General features: G+C 40.8%; 1 protein-coding gene and 1 long non-coding RNA gene across 2 annotated transcripts; both read left to right on the forward strand.

The window, feature by feature from the left end:
• Positions 1–9,493: 9,493 nt before the first annotated feature.
• On the forward strand, positions 9,494–14,416 carry LOC145423079 (uncharacterized). The gene is made up of 3 exons (XR_013904192.1): positions 9,494–9,622; positions 13,887–14,064; positions 14,317–14,416. It is a non-coding gene; the product is annotated as an uncharacterized LOC145423079 (long non-coding RNA).
• A 4,031-nt stretch (positions 14,417–18,447) lies between these two features.
• On the forward strand, positions 18,448–20,528 carry LOC145423204 (uncharacterized). The gene has a single exon (XM_080295420.1). The coding sequence runs from the start codon at positions 18,524–18,526 to the stop codon at positions 20,060–20,062; it is 1,539 nt and encodes a 512-aa protein (XP_080151546.1). The 5' UTR covers positions 18,448–18,523; the 3' UTR covers positions 20,063–20,528.
• Positions 20,529–22,082: the final 1,554 nt, after the last annotated feature.

Here is a 22,082-nt window from a genome sequence, read left to right on the forward strand (position 1 = left end):
CGCAGTGGTTCTCAAAGTGCGAATATGTGGTCCGGTCTGTCGCGCATCATTGTGGTGGTGCCATAACACAGGATTGGGGCACGGGAGACCCGACCACATGTTCACACTTTTCAGTACACCTCTTTATTGCGGCTGTCGACTTACACATTCGGCTACAGCCTATACATATCACCAACAACAACAGGCTTAGCTTCTGTTTTAAGCCGGAGAGGCGTGATTGCGGATGCTGCTCAGGTGCGTCCGCCTCCCCCGCAGCTGCCATGCAGACCGCGCCCCGCCACAGCTCTGCAGTCAAAAACAAACTCTCACTAAATTACCGTATTTCCCGGACTACAGAGCGCACCTGAATATTAGCCGCACAAGCTAAAAGCAGGGGGAAATCCTGTTTTGTACATACATTAGCCGCACCTGACTAAAAGCCGCAGGTGTTTCAATGTTGACTTATCATATGTAAGAGAATATGCACAAATCGAATTGTCAGGAAAGAGATGGCTGTTTGGAGACACACCCCTTTTATTAATATTTTGAAAAACAAGTTATGGGTACATATTTGCATAACCTTTTAGGGTATGTGTACAAGTAGTGGTAATTACAAGTACAAAACATGTACTGTGCTTCATAAATGAGTAACAAATGTAGTACATAACAATAACCTACAGCACACCAGAAAAATAGATTCAGACTACCTTTTAGGCTCAGGTGCAGTGACACGGCTTTAACAAGAAGAAAAGTCAGTCATTCACCACCATCTTCCTCTTCTTCCTGCGCACTAAAACCACCAAAGTCCTCTCCTCCAGTGTCGGAAACGAACAGGCTCAGGGTGGCTTCATCATCCACTCTCAGCTCCTTTCTTTCGTTGTCACTTTCAAAACCAAAGAAATCCTCATTGTCAGTGTCAGAGTCGAACACCTTCTGAAGAGCCTCCTCTCCATCAGGCAGCAGTCCAGCCCTTCGAAATCCGTTGGTGATCGTGGATGTTTTCACACTTTCCCACGCTGTCAGAATCCAGTGGTGGAGTTGGGCATAACTTGCTTTTTGCAAGTTTATCGCCGCTCATCATCCACGCCTCCAGCTGAACGCGTAGCGCTACTTTGAAGTTTGTTTTTCGCGCTACTTCGTATGGCACTACGTTGCCTGGCGGATGGACATGTGACTAACATACCACTCTTGAACTCCGATCCTTCCGCCAGGCAACGTAGTGCCGTACAACAGCGGAACAAACAAAACAAATCCGCTCATGGACAATCCATAGAAAAGCCGCACCTGACTAAAAGCCGCAGGGTTCAAAGCTTGTGCAAAAAGTAGCGGCTTATAGCCCGACAATTACGGTATGTATTTTTCATCTCTGTTCACAGTAGCGGTTTTTGACACGGGCGGTTGCCCAGCGGCATCTTGGTTAGGGGCGGCATCACAGGCATCGGCAAAAAACAAAAACCTTTTGCTCGTACTCATGCTGCCCCGACATCAGCCAGCGCATATTGGGAATGGCATAGGCACCGATCGGTTTTCTATCACCCATTTGCTGGGAATAAGGGCGCCCTCCGTGCGCCTGCTGCTTGCGGCACAGGGAGGAGAGGGCGGGGCGGCGGGGGATTCTCTGGCTCGCTGGAGCGGCATCTGATAACCAACTCACAAAATAAAATAAAAACAAAACAACACGAAAACACCGAACATTATGATACAGAATTATAATTTGCACCAATGTTTTTTCGAAATTCTATACGCGAAAAGTGAGCGCGAGAGCCCTCGGTGCGCCTGCTTGCTGCTGAAGTCAAAGTAAACTTTATTGTCATCTCCGCTACATACAGTCCAGTATATAGAGAGACGAGACGACAAGGCTCCAGTTACAGCAGTGCAAGTAAACAAACAATAAATATAAGAAGAGTTAGTGTTGAGCTAGTTAATAGGTATGCCCTCATTGTCATCTGTTGTGATTTTATTTTGAAAGGATGCTTCCTGTTATGCTGCGCGGAGTGTACGGGAGAGTTCAATAAACAAGTCACCTTTTGGTGTGAATGTTCCGGTAAAAGCCATGCCCCAGGTGTGATTATTCCTCCGTTTAGACAATAAGTATCTTCAATATTCATGCAGATTCTGCTGGAAGACCCGTCTCTGCTAACAGTAAGAAAATAAATATACTGATAGGTTTGTAGGTTGAACCTATTCGCTGGAACGTTCAAGACAATTTAATTACACAGCAAAAGCAAGACACAAGTAGGCAAAATTCTTTGTGTTACTCATGCATGAGGGAGAGAACCACGACAAGCGCAGTTCCTTTGCTTGACCCCAGTCGCTCTTGTCCGCTCCCCCGTAACACTGCTTTTTTTATTGAGGTTACATGAATATACATAGGTTCATTAGCATATGACGTCTACATACACACAAAGAGTACCTTGCCTTTGCGTTGTGTGTGTGTGTGTGTCCCCCCATAAAGACTTCCCTAAACCTGCTGTTCTGGAAGTCCAGCAGTTCATCTAAACAAAAGGCACTTAGACTAAAACTGACACATGCCACGTTTATCCTACCACAATAAGAGAAGGTACGACCTCTCCCATGCTCCCAGGGTGTGGGTGTGAATGCCAGAACACTCTGGAATGCACACAAACTCTTTGCAGACTATTAAGGATCAAACCTCTACCAACATAACATTGATTATACAACTCTAAGCATATATGAGTAGATATTTCAAAGCATAAATGACAATCAACAATACAAATCTAACATGTACACTTTAGGACTAGGGGTAAATGCATCAATAACAATTTAAAATGTATAATTTACAGTTAGGTACCTACCACGGGTCACAATATATTTAAAATAGGACAGAGCCGTAGGCGCACAGTCAGTTAAAAAGGGTTTAATTTTCAAAATGAAAGTAACAATGTAACAGCGGCACCTAAAAACAATTAAAAACTTTACTTTATTAAAAACGATAAGACTGTATGATTGCCCGTAAGACAGGATAAGCGCTGCGGGGAACCGTTTAAGAACAAATCGACATAGCACACAGGTTAAAAAGGGACAGCAACTCACACATAACCCCAAATGGGCAAGACACTATAGAATAAGGCAACTCTTCAGTGCCGTCTTTACTCAGGCCCACCGCTTTACATGCAAAAGTGGCGAGACAAAAAAAACAAAACAATTTATTTTCCCATTAAGCGCCTTCACCGCCTGCAACAATCTCACACACACACACACACACACACACACACACACACACACACACACACACACACACACACACACACACACACACACACATATATAAAAAAGGGTTAAAACACTGAAAGAATCAATATCTGTGGTGCCTACTGATACAGAAAAATAAAACAAGAAACAAACACAATCGACAGCCGCAGCAGTCAGTCTGTTGAATTACACCAGGTTAAAACAGTTTAAAATTCAGTGACGTGTCGGGTCCTTTGCCCGCAGCCAGAAATCCACTTGGCAAAGCAGCAGCTCGGTACCCTGTAAATAAAAGGCAGGAGATCACTTACGCTGGACAATAAAACAGGAATATTCCTCAACTGTATTGTTTTTGTTACCTGTCCACAAGTTCGCGTCACACCCTAATAAATGTGGGTCAGTGGCGGTGAAGTCCACTACACTGTTCTCACAGCAATGTTTCCCACCTACAAGGGTGCAAATAACTGTAAATTAGTGATTTGACGTTCTGTATCGAGGCTTCAAAGCTTGTGTCGAGTAATTTAGGGGGCATTTCCGCCATGCTCCTCCCATAAAACCCCATTTTATTTTACCCCACGGAGTATGTGGCACGGACTACGCACCATTACGGACTACAAAGCCAGGGACACTGCGCCGATCAACGCCGACTCTGCATTCACAAACGAGCTGAATCGGTTCTACGCCCGTTTCGAGGTTAGCCAGGCGGCTAATGCTATCTACCGCCTGACTACCGAGGACAGTGACGTCATCAGCGAGAGACCGGTGACCAGCATCGCGGAGCATGATGTCCGAGCGGCACTGAGGAGAGTGAACACAAGGAAAGCGGCGGGGCCAGACGGCATCACCGGCTGTCTGCTGCGCTGCTGTGCTGACCAGCTAGCAGGTGTGTTCACTTACATCTTCAACGAGTCCCTGGCGAAGTCTGTGGTCCCCACATGCTTCAAAAGATCCACCATCATCCCTGTGCCCAAGAACAGCAAACCCTCATCCCTGAACGATTACCGGCCAGTTGCACTGACCTCGGTAGTAATGAAGGTGTTTGAGAGGCTGCTGAAGAACATCATCTCCTCCTCCATCCCAGACACCACAGATCCGCTGCAGTTCGCCTACAGATTCAACAGATCCACAGAGGATGCCATCGCCCACGTCCTACACACCACTCTCAGCCACGTGGACAAGAAACAGGGTAACTATGTGCGAATGCTGTTTGTTGATTACAGTTCAGCGTTTAACACAATAGTGCCCTGCAGACTGTTCACAAAGCTCAGGGATCTGGGACTTAACAGCCGTCTGTGTGCATGGGTGTTGGACTTCCTCACTGGCAGAACTCAGGTGGTGAGGGTGGGCAGGTGCTTCTCCAACAGCATCACCATCAACACAGGAGCACCACAGGGATGTGTCCTCTCGCCACTGCTCTACTCCCTCTACACTTCAGACTGTGTGGCCACCCATGGCTCCAACACCATTGTGAAGTTTGCTGACGACACAGTGGTGTTGGGTGCCATCTCCAACAACGATGAGGCGGCCTACATGGATGAAGTGAAGAATCTGGCATCGTGGTGCCAGGACAACCACCTCCAGCTGAACGTCAGCAAGACCAAGGAGCTGGTGGTGGACTTCAGAAGGGGTCAGCACAGAGACTACAAGCCCATTATCATCAATGGAGCTCCAGTGGAGAGGGTGCAGTCCTTCAAGTATCTTGGTGTCCACATCTCCTCAGACCTGACATGGGCTGCCCACATTCAGGTCCAGACCAAAAAGGCTAGGCACCGCCTGTATCACCTACGACAACTGAGGAAGTTCAGGGTCTCTCCAAAGATCCTCAGGATTTTCTATACAGGCGCTGTGGAGAGCATCCTCACACAGAACATGACATCGTGGTTTGGGAACAGCTGTGTGAAGGACCAAAAAGCTCTCCAGAGAGTGATCCGTACAGCAGAACGCTGCTGCAGGATTGCTCTCCCCCCGCTTCAAGACACCTACACCAGGAGATGCCGGACTAGAGCAGCGCAGATACTGAAGGACCCGTCCCATCCTGGCAACAAACTGTTCCAACTTCTGCAATCTGGTAGAAGGTTCCGCATCATCCGGGCAAGGACAGAGAGACTCAAGAGGAGCTTCTATCCCCAAGCCATCCGTGCCCTAAACACACACACCCGCCCTCTCACATCATCTATAATTGACTGAGACAGGACTCTCTTCCAGACACTCTAAACCAAGGCACAATGTACATTTCAAACTCCTTTAATTTTAAATATGTTTATATTGTCTATCCTGTAAAATAGTCAGATGTCTATTCATATTAATGTACAGAATTCACCTGCTTGCTGCTACTACTGCACATTCACCCAGTGTATATACTACATACACCCAGCACGCCCCTGCGGGCGGTTTATCCTTCAAGCTCGGGTCCTCTACCAGAGGCCTGGGAGCTTGAGGGTCCTGCGCAGTATCTTAGCTGTTCCCAGGACTGCGCTCTTCTGGACAGAGATCTCCGATGTTGTTCCCGGGATCTGCTGGAGCCACTCGCCTATCTTGGGAGTCACCGCACCTAGTGCTCCGATTACCACGGGGACCACCGTTACCTTCACCCTCCACATCCTCTCGAGCTCTTCTCTGAGCCCTTGGTATTTCTCCAGCTTCTCGTGTTCCTTCTTCCTGATATTGCTGTCATTCGGAACCGCTACATCGATCACTACGGCCGTCTTCTTCTGTTTGTCTACCACCACTATGTCCGGTTGGTTAGCCACCACCATTTTGTCCGTCTGTATCTGGAAGTCCCACAGGATCTTAGCTCGGTCATTCTCCACCACCCTTGGGGGCATCTCCCATTTTGACCTCGGGACTTCCAGGTTATACTCCGCACAGATGTTCCTGTACACTATGCCGGCCACTTGGTTATGGCGTTCCATGTATGCCTTGCCTGCTAGCATCTTGCACCCTGCTGTTATGTGCTGGATTGTCTCTGGGGCATCTTTACACAGCCTGCACCTGGGGTCTTGCCTGGTGTGATAGACCCCAGCCTCTATGGATCTTGTGCTCAGAGCTTGTTCTTGTGCTGCCATGATTAGTGCCTCTGTGCTGTCTTTCAGTCCAGCTTTGTCCAGCCACTGGTAGGATTTCTGGATATCAGCCACCTCCTCTATCTGCCGGTGGTACATACCGTGCAGGGCTCTGTCCTTCCATGATGGTTCCTCGTCTCCCTCCTCTTTCTTGGGTTTCTGCTGCCTGAGGTATTCACTGAGCACTCGGTCAGTTGGGACCATCTTCCCAATGTATTCTTGGATGTTCGTTGTCTCATCCTGGACTGTGGTGCTGACACTCACCAGTCCCCGGCCCCCTTCCTTCCGCTTAGCGTACAGCCTCAGGGTGCTGGACTTGGGGTGAAACCCTCCATATATATATATATATATATATATATATATAAAATGTTCTTCCTCTACACCCCCCCCAATTTTTGCACATGTCGAGGAGCGTGTCAGGCTACATTTCACTGTGTGTTACCACGTGACTGATTCATGAAGTGGTTCGAACTTTGCCGCGAGCTATGACAGCAATATAAACCCCTCAGACTCCATTCAAAATGTGGGTGTTTGATGGAGAGTTGCGGTTAGTGAGAGTTTGGAGACAGTTTGGAGGTTTATGAGAGTGAGGAGAGAAAGTCAGTGTGCAAAATGCCACACTCTTCAAATTCATGCCAACTAATATTTTTATGTCCAGTAGGTGTCTTACTAGAGCAAATGAAGCTTCAAGACGCTTTGCGCTGCGGTGAACCAATTGAATGAAAAGCTTCAGTGCTTCATGAAGCTTCATCTGCCCATCACTACTGTAAATCTCTGCCAACAGCCAGAGCTCAAGTGGTACATTTTTGTGTAACCTACCTACCGTTCTAACAGAAGTTGAGGGGGACCCGCATCAAGCTTTCATGGAAAGAAATTAAAAACACCAAATTGCCCAACTTGGACCAAGCACTCGCAGCTTCAGGTTTGCTGAGGAATATCTAATTGCCCCCACCTGAGCTTATGAAAGGAGCAAAGACCAGCTCCACCCACCAGGGGCGGTTCCCAGACTCAGGTCTCACCTGTCACAATATGATTTAAATTCTCACACACAACCTGTCGAAAGGGGAGGGAGACATGCTGCTTCCAAATACAGCACATTTCATTCATAATGATGTAAATCCAAGCCCATTATGTATTCATGATTTGAATCCTGGGTTGTGTGAAATCTCAGAAATGCACTCTAGACAAAGCAAATCTGTGAACTAAGGTGTAGGTCTATTAGGTTATGTTGGGGTGATCCTTGGGTTGGGGGATGGGTGTTCATACTGGAGTGCAAAATTAAAACCAATGGAAGATGGACAAGAAGTTCAAAGCCATCAGGTGCTCAGTTTAGAAAAAAGAGAAAAGAAGAGGAGGAGAAACGAGCAAAAGATACAGGTAAGCAGATGTGTCATTGGATAATGGCAGGTCATCCTGAAACAATCAGAGGCAGAGGGAGTGTTCGCCCGGGGCGCCAAATAGGCTAGGACCGCCACTGTCTGTTCACAAGTTTCTGGATTTCTTTTTTTTAATAAGAAAAAGAGTGAACTTTATTTTTCCATGTTTGGCAATTCACATTTTGTTGAACTTGTAACTTTTTTGAAGAAGTGGTGCAGACTAATGAAGCAGTCTAGGGACAAAAGTTACAAATAGTTATTTGAAATGAAAGTTGTTTATTTAAAACTGAAAAAATACTGAAGGATTCATTGTGAATGACTTTACTATCTAAATAAAGTTGAAGCTAGGCTTGTCTGTCATTGTATTTTTTTAAGATGGGGCGTGAAAATATTCCTTCCTGCCATGTGGGGAATGATATAAGAAGTTGAGAACCACTGGGTTAAAGTGAGATTTAGCAGGTGAGGAAACCCTAAAACTACGAGTGCTAAACAAGAAGAGTTCCCAGATGGTGCAGTGGACACATGTGTGACTCCTATGAATAAAGTATCTTTCGTTCAGTTTAACGAGTGAACCGTCAGCTCGTTCAAACACACATTAAAATCTGTTTGGCTCAACACCACTGAACAGAGGCAGCAATATAACATAGCTAACATTAACAGTGCAGTGAATCCTGCTTGTGCCGTGATATTCAGGACTGCAAACTGAGCAGCATCACTGACTTACAGCTTGTTGTGTTTGTGGATATATGACTGACTTTAATCATCCATAAAATGATCACATTCTCTGTATGATTAAGGTCAACTTTTTAAAGTAAAGGCTTTAAGCTTTTAAGTTGACGCTGAAAGTGCTAAAATCACTAATTTCACATACCTTTGCCGACATGAGGCCAACAGTGATGTTTTAATGTTCTTTGTTACTAAACATTTGCACATAAATAGGCGACATAATATTCAGTACTTTTAAAAGTTTACTCTTCGGCTGCCCCACTTCAGCCATCCACCTTTTTTTCCAAAAAAAAGGTTCCACAGCTATGAATTTTGCGATAGTTTGGGCCATGAAGGATATACCCAACCCATCCTTCAAATCTGGGGAAATGAAGGATGTATGTGTCAGCCGCATTTGGAGCAGCCTTCGAATTGGGACAGACGCGATGAAGGCTTTCCCCAGTGCCTGTGACCATGCCTTTGACTTGTATCAGGGTAGCCAGCCTCTTGTGGGGTCGACTGCTAAGATTAAGAATTATATGCAATCTCTAGAGTCTTTTATGTATTTATTTATTAATATCTGTTTGTGATACTTAAGATGGCGGTCCCCAACCCCTGGGCTATGGACCGGTACCGGTCTGTTAGTCATTTGGTAGCGGGCTGCGAGAGTTGAGGCTTGGGTGTGAAATTTATGGTTTTCAGGGTTTTTACTTGTTTTTATCACTTTTTAAAATAGTTTTTATCATTAACTTGGTTTCCCTGTGTCTTTTCTCGTGTGTTATGAATACATCTTCTTTTTTTGTTACCAGTACTGGTTTTATTTTGTTGCATTTATCCACGACACCTTAAAGGCCAGTCTGTGAAAATATTGTGGAACATAAACTGGTCCGTGGTGCAAAAAAGGTTGGGGACTGCTGACTTAAGATATTACATTATGCTGTAGTTCCTGTAAAGGAAGATGCACCAAAACCAGAAAAAACCTGCTTCAGGAAGAGGTGGAGCTACATGTAAAAAATGAAGTAAACTGAGCTTTATGCACACAACACTCCTGACTCCTCCCACTTGCTGCACAAAGCCACTGAGTATAAAATGGCTGATTCCTGTAAAGGGAGAGGCAGGAAACACAAATAAACAGCGTCAAGAAGAGCTGGAGTAATACCAGAAAAACAAGGTAATTTTCCAGAAGTTAAAGTAAAAGTGAGAGAGAGCAGCAGCAGAGCAGCAGTCAACTCCTGTATGTCTCTAAAAGAAGATTCACTGGAGTCCATCAGGTTTCTTTCAGCAACAGTGGTGAGTGCAGCTGAACACTTTTCCTGTTTCTACACAAATCTTCAGTGCACTCTGTTCACTTCATGCTGAATAATCACTAGGGATTAGAATCGAAAACTGGTTCTTGTAGAGAAAGATCTAATTCCTTGTTAGGCTGTTTGCCTATTGATCCAACCAGTTCCACTTGCACTTGAGCTACAATCAACTGATTTCAATTTGTGTGCAGGAGGAGGAAAATAACAGCACAGCTTGCAAACTGGATATGGACATTACTTTTATTTTTATTGCACAAAAGGAAGAGAGCGCAATGGTAAAGTGGAAGTTGTATTCAGTACAGAAACAAATGCATCATACCGTTAACACAACTTTGGCTCTTAATGAGCATCTGCCCTGACATCATGCTAATGCTAAGCAAACCAACAAGGTTAGTGTTAACATCATGTTTAACATAACTGAGCTTTAAGATCCCTCTCTTAAAGCTCAGTGAATGCTGACGTCAGCCCATCAGACAGACCCTAAACTTCAAAAGGTAAAAAAAAAAAACCCCCAGTAATGAGCAGTCACTGCAGCCTTTGTTTCTACTTGTTCATGTTTCTACAGTTGAATCACTGTGGAGATCATTTTAAAGTCTCTTAGTGCTGGTTTTCATCTTTGTGTTATACCTGAATACTGTGAAAAACACCACGTGTGTACTCATTATAGTAGGAATTTGTGTTGGTGTTTGGAACTATAGCCTATATGTTTATACTATTCACTGGTAATTGTGTGACTGTGGTTTTAGGACATTTTACAAAGTTATATGAAGGTAATGTAACAAGTAGCATACTGAATTACTTTCTCCGGCAAGTAAGTAATACACTGCATTGCTTTATTGCTTTTCAGCAGAGGTGGGACCAAGTCATTGTTTTGCAAGTCTCAAGTAAGTCTCAAGTCTTTATCCTCAAGTCTCAAGTCAAGTCTCAAGTAATGTCAGGCAAGTCAGAGTCGAGTCTCAAGTCACTGGTGTAAAAGTCCGAGTCAAGTGTCAAGTCTGAAACTTTGAATTTCAAGTCCTTTCGAGTCTTTAAAAAAAAAACGAAAAAATAATGTTGCAGTTATGCTAAATGTAAATATTAGACCATGTAATTTTAAAATCTGTGTTTTTCTCAACACATGACAAAATAGTGAACTTAGAAAATATACACAAATTGTGAAATTGCACCTCTTTAAAATGCAGCTCAATTAAACCTAGCTCCAAGAATAATTTTCACCGACAGTTCTGAGATAAGCTGCATGTTATTCTTGGATGCGGTTGTAGGACCGGCTTTAAAATCGCATGACAAAAATATCATACACATTAAAAAGAACTGCATCACCAACGTAGCCTGGACAACATTTTCTAGTTAGATGAAGTCAGCTATCTCATTGTAGCATATTTATATGCATATTTATAATCATACGGTTCTTGGAGTGAGTGCATACACTCGTGAAGTTTAGTAACTTCAGGTCACTGCAACAAGTCCAGGTACAGTTTACCGCCGGATGGATACAGGACCTTGAAATGCACCGTGTAGAAAGTAAAGACCATCGTACGTATCATAAGTTTACCAGTCTCACAAATCGTCGTCATAAATACACATTCGTTAACCGTTTATTAATAGGACCTTTGAGCTCAAGGGTAATTAATTAGTAGTGGAAATCATTTCTGGTAGCATCACAGAAATGTAGCAGTGACAACAATATTGTATGCTGTAATCGTACTGGGCAATTAGTGATACAAAAAACCTGTTTTATCCTGTGAATAAAAGTATATGTTTTTGTCAATGTACCATAATAACAGAAGCGAAACACAATATTGTGTCAGGACAATTCACTATTTATGCACAATAAATAAAGGAGCATAGCGCGACAATTTCTGTTCAGCGCCAGACTTGCTTGTAACCTATATCACTAATTATGTTATGAAAATGACGCATTAACTACAACAGCAGACTGACCTTCGTGTAAATGCTTGGAGCAGACTAACCTGTGAGCTGGAGTGTTCTGGGACGTTATATTTGATCTTTGAATGGCTGCAATCCAGGCCATCCGTCGCGTCTTTGTTACTTCGGAAACATGGCTTGAACAATTTCTCTTCAACGACGTAATCCGATAACAACCGATCTCTTTACCCGTCGGCTTCCCGTGGCTGTCATGCGACCGGCTATTGCAGTTAATAATACAACGGCTTCTTGACATTTTTGTGTTTCTTTTTATCGCTGTATAACTGATTTTAATTGAAAGCCTGCGTGCGCTACTACCGCTTGCCACGAGTTCCCAGAATCCTTTGCGGTTCTACCCGTGAATGACGTCACATTTTCAATCTCTATATAATATGCATGTTAAATTTTATATTTGGGGTAAAATATCAAGTCTTTTCAAGTAAACCGGTTCAAGTCCAATTCAAGTCCCAAGTCATTGGTGTAAAAGTCCAAGTCAAGTCACAAGTCTTAGAACATTTTTTCAAGTCAAGTCTAAAGTCATAAAATTAATGACTCGAGTCTGACTCGAGTCCAAGTCATGTGACTCGAGTCCACACCTCTGCTTTTCAGACAAGTCTTCTGTGTAATATGCACAATGCATTATAACCATAACACTGATCACAAAAAAGAGCAGAAATACCTCCAACATGCAATTAAGTTGCACAAATGTAATGTCTTTGCAGAGCAATGGAGAACTGTGTGAGAATTTATGTCACATACGACTAAAAGTTTAAGTTAACTTTTTTTTTAGATAAGAAAAATTTCAGGGTTAACAAAATTATAGTTTAGTGGCCACCCGAAGCTTTTAGTTTGGTGCAGAAAAAGGAAATCCTGTGAGTTTCTTCTGAATTTCACCCAAACTCCTGACTCCTCTCACTTGCTGCGCACATCACTAAATATAAACTGGCAGATTCCTGTAAAGGGAGAGGCAGGAAACACAGACAAATAGCTGCAAGAAGAGGTGGAGCAACACCAGAAAAAAAGAAGTTCAAGGTAATTTTAGAGAAGTGAAAGTAAAAGTGTGAGAGAGCAGCAGCAGAGCTGCAGTTGAGTCCTGTTTGTCTTGTTAAAACCTCCCAATTCTTTTGATCTTTGGGCTGAAGGAAGGACAATACTCGGTGTATAAATGCTCAATCAACAATCTTTTATTCCATACAAATCTTATTATTCCATACAACACTTTTGAGCATAAACCGTCCGGAGAGTAGCGCAGGATGGTGTCCGCCTGAAGTGTCTGAGCATTCCTCCCATTCTTATAGCTTCAGCCCCCCTCCACCTAGTCATAAAACCTAAACATTCACATTGTTTCTCTCTCTCAGTGAGCCTAAGTTATGACCTTGGCTTCCTGTGCAGTATGTTCTGTTCTTTTCTAATCAAACAAATAAGGCGATGACTCAGTATGTCTTATACCTCAGCAGTATAATGCATCATAAAACAATATCATTCATTCACAATAAATCAGCAGTCTAATGTAATGCAAATCAGTTTAATAACTGTAATAGTTATCACCTCTTCTAAGTCAGGAGAATAATGCAAACTAAAACTACATAATGATTTCACCATCTTTAATTAGGGGTCTAAGATAATATAATAATCTCACAGTCTCTAAAAGAAGACTCACCGGAGTCCATCAGGTTTCTCTCAACAACAGTGGCGAGTGCAATTTCCTTTTTCTACACAAATCTTTAGTTCACTCTGTTCATTTCATGCTGACTCACCACAATAATAAGAATTTCACACAGGTTTCATGTTAGTTATTTATATTTTTACTGTCACATTACTTTTTAAAAAATGTAAACGTTAATTCACTTTTACTTTTGTTTATTTCAGTTATCAGTATTGTCCAGCCCATAATTGAGGACCAATCTTTGTTTGACTTGCATTTCAATGTTATGGAGCACTGGAGACTTTTTTTTTTTTCATATTACGATTAGTACTTAACAATTTATGTACACACACAAGAAACAAAAGGATGGAAAACCACAAAGCAAAATTCACTGTAAAGTAAACCATTGTATATGTGTCACTATTTCCAAAGGCCCCTGATTCTGCCAGTCTGAAAAACAACCCTAAACTACAACTGAGTAATTGCTGTTTCAAAAAGTCTGCATTTTCAGAATTGTCCAGATGATTGGTTTAAACATAGTAATTGTCACATGTTAAATGAAAATTTGCAGTAAAATATGTTAGTGTGTATGTGCCGAAAGTTTACTTTCTACAGTTTTATTTTGCTGCAGGTCAACCTAATTTTTCCTTGGTTTCCTTTTTTTTTTCTCTGTGTACAGGATGATGAGCAGTTCATTGGTTCTTTTTGTTAAAATGTGAAAAGAAAAAGTGTGACACAAGCAGAACAACAAAAGAAGATTACTGGAGGAAGGAGAATTTGTGTGGTCTCTTCTCTGCTGAAGACTGTAAAAACACTGAATGCTTGCTGCTAGTCCTTAAACTGAGCCAACAACACAGGTAAAAATCATTTCAAGTGTAAGCCATTAAAGTTTTCAAGACGGTAAAAAGGTGATTTCAGCAAAACTAATTTATCTTGTTGCCTTTACCAAGACACTGTAGGTGTTGTTCCTCCGTAAAATATAGCTTAGTGAAATTATAGTAAATGTAGTTGTTATTAATGATAAAATTCATCCAATACAGACACCTTTCAATTAATATCTTGTAGCTGACTGAACTGTTTGTTTTTGTTGTTGTTGTTTTTATCTACAGGCAATTGTTGCAGAATAAAGCTCCTTTTACAAGTTATCATGACAATGTGAGTAATATGAGATTAATTAAATCAAATCAAATCAATTTATTTATATAGCACCTTTCACTGGATAAAATCCACAAAGTGCTTCACAGTAATATAAAAACAGAAATACATAAAATACATCAATAATCAAACATACAGCACAAATCTAATTAAAAGCCAATCTAAATAAATGAGTCTTAAGCTGCTTTTTAAAAGAATAAATACAATCAAGACAACGTACTGATGGAGGGAGAGCATTGCACAACCTAGGGGCCACCGCTCTAAAAGATCTATCTCCTCTGGTTTGTGGGACTACCAACAGCCTTTGATTAGATGATCTCAGGCTGTGAAAGGGAGCGTGGGGTTCTAAAAGTTCAGAAATGGAGGCAGGGGCATCCCAATTCAAAGCTTTAAAAGTCAGTACCGAGATTTTAAAACTGCCTAATTATAAGTCCTAGAGTAACATGTACAAAAGAAAAGGAACAGGACCCAGAACTGAACCCTGCAGTACCCCATATGTCAGATCCTTAGAATGTGACATAAACTGATTTGCAAAAACACTAAAACATCTGTAGGAGAGGTATGACTGAAACCACTTCAAACCCAGACCGGACACACCGACTACGTCCCGGAGCCTGTTAACTACTAATCAAAGTGGGCACTTTGTTTAGCAGCAAACAATCCATTTTCTAACACTTGTTTGGGCAGTAATGTAAGCAGAGATGCCCAGACAACTGTATGTACAAAAAACAAAAGTATGGAAACTTTTGCTGTTTAAAAAAATATCAATTTAAAGAGTAGTCCTGACGATTGGTCTAAACATAGCAATTATTATATTTTAAATAAAATTTTGCACTAAAACATATTAGTATGTATTTTTTAGTGTCTTCCAGGGCGACACCAGTTAGACATGCCCTATCTTCCTCACCTAGGAGTACCCAGCAAGCATCCTGGTCAAATGCAATGGCTCAAATATGAAACCCACTCCTATTTTTAAACAAATACTTAATTTTTCTTCTGTAATTTTATCACTGAACGCCACCCAGTGCATTTTAAGTATTGTCAATATTTGATTGATTTTCAGACTTTCAGCTGTCACTCAAGGGGTTTAACAAAAGGCCTATTCCTTTGTTATTTCATAACATTCTGCAGATAAAAGATCTAGAGTTGATTGCAAGCATTAAACTTGCATTTGCTATCTCTTTCCACTTGAACTCACAACATGAAAAAATCGTTGAAATTCCTGAACAGTTAATGCAATTATTTGATACTTACGCAATGATACAGGTAAGAATATCCGAGAAAACTGATCTGTACTTCTAGAGCTGTTCATCTAGAGGTTACTTTTTCAGTAGGAATTATGTTTTGTCTCTCGTCCAAATTACTTCTACAGGACTCTTGGATGAGTTCTCATGACTAATGGTTATTGGCCATTAGTACAGAGCACGGACTCAAGATAAATGTACTTTTGATAAGATTGATGAAATGTTTCTCCCACTCAAAACACTACATCCAGAAGCAAGCTGGGTGTCTGCACTTCAATTATACAGGGAGTGCAGAATTATTAGGCAAATGAGTATTTTGTCCACATCATCCTCTTCATGCATGTTGTCGTACTCCAAGCTGTATAGGCTCGAAAGCCTACTACCAATTAAGCATATTAGGTGATGTGCATCTCTGTAATGAGAAGGGGTGTGGTCTAATGACATCAACACCCTATATCAGGTGTGCATAATTATTAGGCAACGTCCTTTCCTTTGGCAAAATGGGTCAAAAGAAGGACTTGACAGGCTCAGAAAAGTCAAAAATAGTGAGATATCTTGCAGAGGGATGCAGCAGTCTCAAAATTGCAAAGCTTCTGAAGCGTGATCATCGAACAATCAAGCGTTTCATTCAAAATAGTCAACAGGGTCGCAAGAAGCGTGTGGAAAAACCAAGGCGCAAAATAACTGCCCATGAACTGAGAAAAGTCAAGCGTGCAGCTGCCAAGATGCCACTTGCCACCAGTTTGGCCATATTTCAGAGCTGCAACATCACTGGAGTGCCCAAAAGCACAAGGTGTGCAATACTCAGCGACATGGCCAAGGTAAGAAAGGCTGAAAGACGACCACCACTGAACAAGACACACAAGCTGAAACGTCAAGACTGGGCCAAGAAATATCTCAAGACTGGTTTTTCTAAGGTTTTATGGACTGATGAAATGAGAGTGAGTCTTGATGGGCCAGATGGATGGGCCCGTGGCTGGATTGGTAAAGGGCAGAGAGCTCCAGTCCGACTCAGACGCCAGCAAGGTGGAGGTGGAGTACTGGTTTGGGCTGGTATCATCAAAGATGAGCTTGTGGGGCCTTTTCGGGTTGAGGATGGAGTCAAGCTCAACTCCCAGTCCTACTGCCAGTTTCTGGAAGACACCTTCTTCAAGCAGTGGTACAGGAAGAAGTCTGCATCCTTCAAGAAAACATGATTTTCATGCAGGACAATGCTCCATCACACGCGTCCAAGTACTCCACAGCGTGGCTGGCAAGAAAGGGTATAAAAGAAGAAAAACTAATGACATGGCCTCCTTGTTCACCTGATCTGAACCCCATTGAGAACCTGTGGTCCATCATCAAATGTGAGATTTACAAGGAGGGAAAACAGTACACCTCTCTGAACAGTGTCTGGGAGGCTGTGGTTGCTGCTGCACGCAATGTTGATGGTGAACAGATCAAAACACTGACAGAATCCATGGATGGCAGGCTTTTGAGTGTCCTTGCAAAGAAAGGTGGCTATATTGGTCGCTGATTTGTTTTTGTTTTGTTTTTAAATGTATATTTGTGAATGTGGAGATGTTATATTGGTTTCACTGGTAAAAATAAATAATTGAAATGGGTATATATTTGTTTTTTGTTAAGTTGCCTAATAATTATGCACAGTAATAGTCACCTGCACACACAGATATCCCCCTAAAATAGCTAAAACTAAAAACTACTTCCAAAAACATTCAGCTTTGATATTAATGAGTTTTTTGGGTTCATTGAGAACATGGTTGTTGTTCAATAATAAAATTATTCCTCAAAAATACAACTTGCCTAATAATTCTGCACTCCCTGTATCTTGGTGTTTAATTTAAAATCCACTGCGGTGTTGTTACTGAAGCAAAATGACAAAAAAGTGTATTCTTGTAGACCAGAGTGAGAACCAGAAAATAATGATTATATAATATGTTGTTTGGCGGAAAATAAGTGTTACTATAGCATGTAGTGTAGTGCAATAGAAGACAACTGCAGGGTACAATTCTCTTTTTGTTCAACTTACTTCACTGTCCAGAATGTTACAGTTATGAATGACATATTTCATTAATATATGCTCTGGTCTGTTAAATATTAAAGCCTAGATAAACAGCAGCTGATTATTTAATACAGTTGACTCTGCAGCAGTGCCTGACACAGAACACATGGAAGACATCAAATATCATAGAGGGAAAAAACAGAAACATAATTTTCAATGCAAATATGGCAGTGATGAAATGTGCCTTTAGCTTGCTTAATCATGAAGAATGAACAACAAATGAAGCTGAATGCAGAGTTTGAAATAGAAGTTAATGAGCCATACAAACACAAAGAGTCGATTTCTACTGGGATGTGGGGACTGTTTTTTTTATGAAGCAGCTGTCTGCTGCCGATTGTGTGAGGAGACCTGTCACTATCCTGGATGCACAATGGCCTGGAAACCAGCACACTGTGAGGCCCTGATTAAGCAAGTTTACTGATTTAGAAACAGTTTTCAGATTATTCTGATAGATTTGAGAGCCTTATAATATATTTATTCTTTCTGGTCTCTTTAAACGTGTACATATCCCAGCAGAATTTTTTTTGTCCTAAAATGTAAAATCAGTGGCGTGCCATTGTATTATGTTCATGCCTAAGAGCAATAAAAGCAGGTTTATGTATTATTGTAGGGGATACCTTACAATATAGAGTGTCTTCAGGTGACTGTTGTTGTGATTTGGTGCTGTGTAAATAAAATGGAATTAAAAATTGAAACAGTAAGAAAAACTGCCCACCCACTTAGCACTTACAGTCTAATGATGCTTCTGCTCTGTTGTATTTCTTTTATGACAGGAATACTGGCTCATCAAAGTTCAAGCACATTATTTCAAGGTGTGTTAGGGTCTCTGAAAGACCTCCTATTCGCTATAGGGTAATGGCAAAGACGGACATCAGTGGACCTCTGAAAAAAGTTACTTTTGGTAAAAAACATCCAGAAAAGAGAAATAAAACCATCTTACTTGTGGGAGAAACAGGAGCAGGAAAATCTACTCTGATCAACGCTCTGCTCAACTACACCATGGGAGTGAAGTGGGAGGATGAAGTCTGGTTTGAGATCGTAGAGGATGAGAGGAGAAGTCAGTCAGAAAGTCAGACTTCAGATGTGATCGTGTACGAGATCTTTGGTTTTGAAGGTAAAACTCTGCCCTACTCTCTGACCATCATTGATACACCTGGATATGGAAGCACCAAAGGGATTGAACATGATGTCATCATCAGTCAAAAATTATTTGACTTGTTTCGATCGCAGGATGGAGTTCATGAAATTGATGCAGTGGGTTTGGTAGTGAAGGCAACCGAATGCCGAGTGAGTGACCGCCTCCTGTACATCTTCAATTCAATAATGTCTCTGTTTGGAAATGACATAGCGAAACACATTGTTCTCCTCATCACATACTCAAATGGAAGAAGACCTGAAAATGTTTTTCAAGCTCTTAAAGCTGCAAACATTGAATGTGCACAAAATGAGAATAATGAGCCTGTTCACTTCCTGTTTGATAACTACCAGCATGAAGTCCGGAATCAGCAAGGATACCCTGATGTTCCAGATATAATATCAGCACATGGAATTGCAAAGTTAACAGATTTTCTGAAAAATACTGCTCCTCAAAAACTGGAGAAAACTGTGGAAGTTATAAAGGAACACATCAGACTGACAGCCTGCATCCAAAACCTGCAAGACCGCATTGAGCTGATCGAGCTGAAACGGAGAGAAATCAAAGAGATTCAGCAAGCTGTGAAGAAGCATGAACAACAAATGAAGCTGAATGCAGAGTTTGAAATAGAAGTTAATGAGCCATACAAACACAAAGAGTCGATTTCTACTGGGATGTGGGGACTGTTTTTTTATGAAGCAGCTGTCTGCTGCCCATTGTGTGAGGAGACCTGTCACTATCCTGGATGCACAGTGGCCTGGAAACCAGCACACTGTGAGGTCATGAAAGGAGGACGCTGCACTGTTTGTAGCAGGAAGTGTCTTGCATCAGCTCATGTAAAAGAAAAATGGAGATATGTGAACAAGGTAAAGAAAGTTAAGAAAACCCTGACAGATGTAAAGGAGAAGTATGACAAGAACAAAGCAGCATCTTTGAAGGCATCTGCGATTTTGGATGATCTCCAAAAAGAAATTGATAATCTTGAAGCAGACAAGGAAAAGTGGATTGACATGGTTTTCCAACATGTTGAAACACTCAGTGAAATTGCTTTGAAAGTTGATTCAGTGTCCACTTATGTCCACTTGGACTACCTGACTGAGAAGATGAAAGAAAATGGAGACACAGAGAAGTTTCAGAAGCTGAAGGGAAAGATATGTCAGGTCAATGAAGCAATCCGCAGTGGGGTGAGGTATGCATATGATGGCATGTGTAAAATATTTACAAAAAATAAAGAAAACAAAGAGGGCACTAACGTGTAGGTTCCCTAATCATCATATTTGAATGTGCATCACATCTGCAGATGTATTGTAGTTGTTTTTGGGGTGGGACAGAGAGAGATTGTAGTCTCCCCCAGCTTACCTCTCATCACATCTGAGGCAGGATAAAAGGTCTTAACATCCAGCCTTTTATTTTAAAAGTAAAAAAAAATAAAATAAAAGGCTGTAGAAAAAATAAAATAAAAATCATAGCACTTTTAAAAAGTGCTATGATTTTCTGTATCACTTTTAAATGTGCTATGATAAAGTCTATATGTGGTTTTGCTAATAGTCATCTTTAGTCCTGATCAAAGATATAATCAAAGTACAAGTCTGATAAATATGTTAAATGAGAAATTTGTTTAAGTAATGAAAATTATTGTAATGTCTGAAGTTTATGTGTTATTATCTGTCACCAACCCATCATTATATACTATATAATGATGCGTTATATCATTATATATATAATAATAATAATATATATATATATATATATATATATATATATATATATATATATATATATATATATATATATATATAATCATTATATATATATATATATATATATATATATATATATAATATATATTATATTTTTTAAACTTTCTTTTGGTTTATTTCTGTTTTTAGCTTTTAGCTTTTCTGTGAAGCACTTTGTGATTTTTGTCTTGAAAAGTACTATACAAATAAAATTTTACTTACTTACTATATATGATTCTGAATAAGAGAAATTGTATTATGTTGAATCAAAGAAGTTCACTGTTGAAAATTCCAGCAGAGACATCAGAGGGATCGATCACTGCCCAAAATGTGGACTTGCAGATTTTGACTTTTTCTCTGCTCATTTTTGCTATGTTAGGTTATAAATTCAAGATTCAAGGATTTGTATTTCAATTGTTTTCCTGCTTGATTACAACTTCTAAGACTTTCCACTGTTGTCCAGTCGATTGTAAACTTGAGAAGATTTGGATTTCCACTGTATTCCTGCGATAATTAATATCAAAAGGATGCTGCTTTTCTGTTGGATTGTTATGCATTATCAGGGACTGTAACATCTAGTCCTTTTTACTGAATCAACACAGAACACTGAGATAAGCAGCGCTGTATGTGCCCATCTCTTCTGGAATCTCTCTCCTTTCAAAGACCAGAACACACTGAGCTTTAGATCAGAGTAGGTTATTTTGATTAGTATAAATCAACAAATTTAATTCTGTGGGTTTTGCTTTTGTTTGTTTGGACTTTCTGGCTTTTGCATTGCTCCTGCTAAATTGATCTAATAAAATATCCTGCATTAAAAAAGTCTAAATTGTGAACATTGCCTTTTTATCCATTTGTGAAACAGTAAAAGTAAAAATTAGAATATTAATAAAGCATAAAGAGGTCTTACAGTTTGCTTCACCCTTTTAAAAGTAACAGACCTTTGGGGATTAGTATTCCAAGCCACTAAATTAAACCCATTAATAGTCCAGGAGCACTGATATAAGGCATACGTATGGCATAGAAACTGAACATTTAACAGTGTTTCCTGAAAACCCTCTCTTGTCTGATCATTTCCTGATAACATTTAAATTTACAATAATTGATTGTGGAGAGTAGACTTTATCACAGTAGATGTCTTTCTGAAAGCGCTGTAACTAAGTTTAAGAATGTAATTCACCCACTATTAACACCTTCAGTGCCCTGTACCAACACAGAGCAGAGCAGCTACTTGAACGCTAATCCAACAGAGGTCAATTATCTTGTTAATAAGATAAAAAAAATAAATAAAATAGAGCCACAAATCAGAAGTACCTGACTCCGTGGTATAATTCTCAAACACGTACCCTAAAGCAGATGACTCGTAAGCTGGAGAGGAAATGGCGTGTCACAAATTTAGAGGATCATCATTTAGCCCGGAGAAATAGTTTGCTGCTTTATAAGAAAGCCCTCCATTAAGCTAGAACATCTTACTATTCATCACTGATTGAAGAAAATGAGAACAACCCCAGGTTTCTCTTCAGCACTGTAGCCAGGCTGACAA

The sequence above is a fragment of the Astatotilapia calliptera genome, chromosome 20 (genome assembly GCF_964374335.1).
Source record: "Astatotilapia calliptera chromosome 20, fAstCal68.1, whole genome shotgun sequence".
Lineage (NCBI taxonomy): Eukaryota > Metazoa > Chordata > Actinopteri > Cichliformes > Cichlidae > Astatotilapia > Astatotilapia calliptera.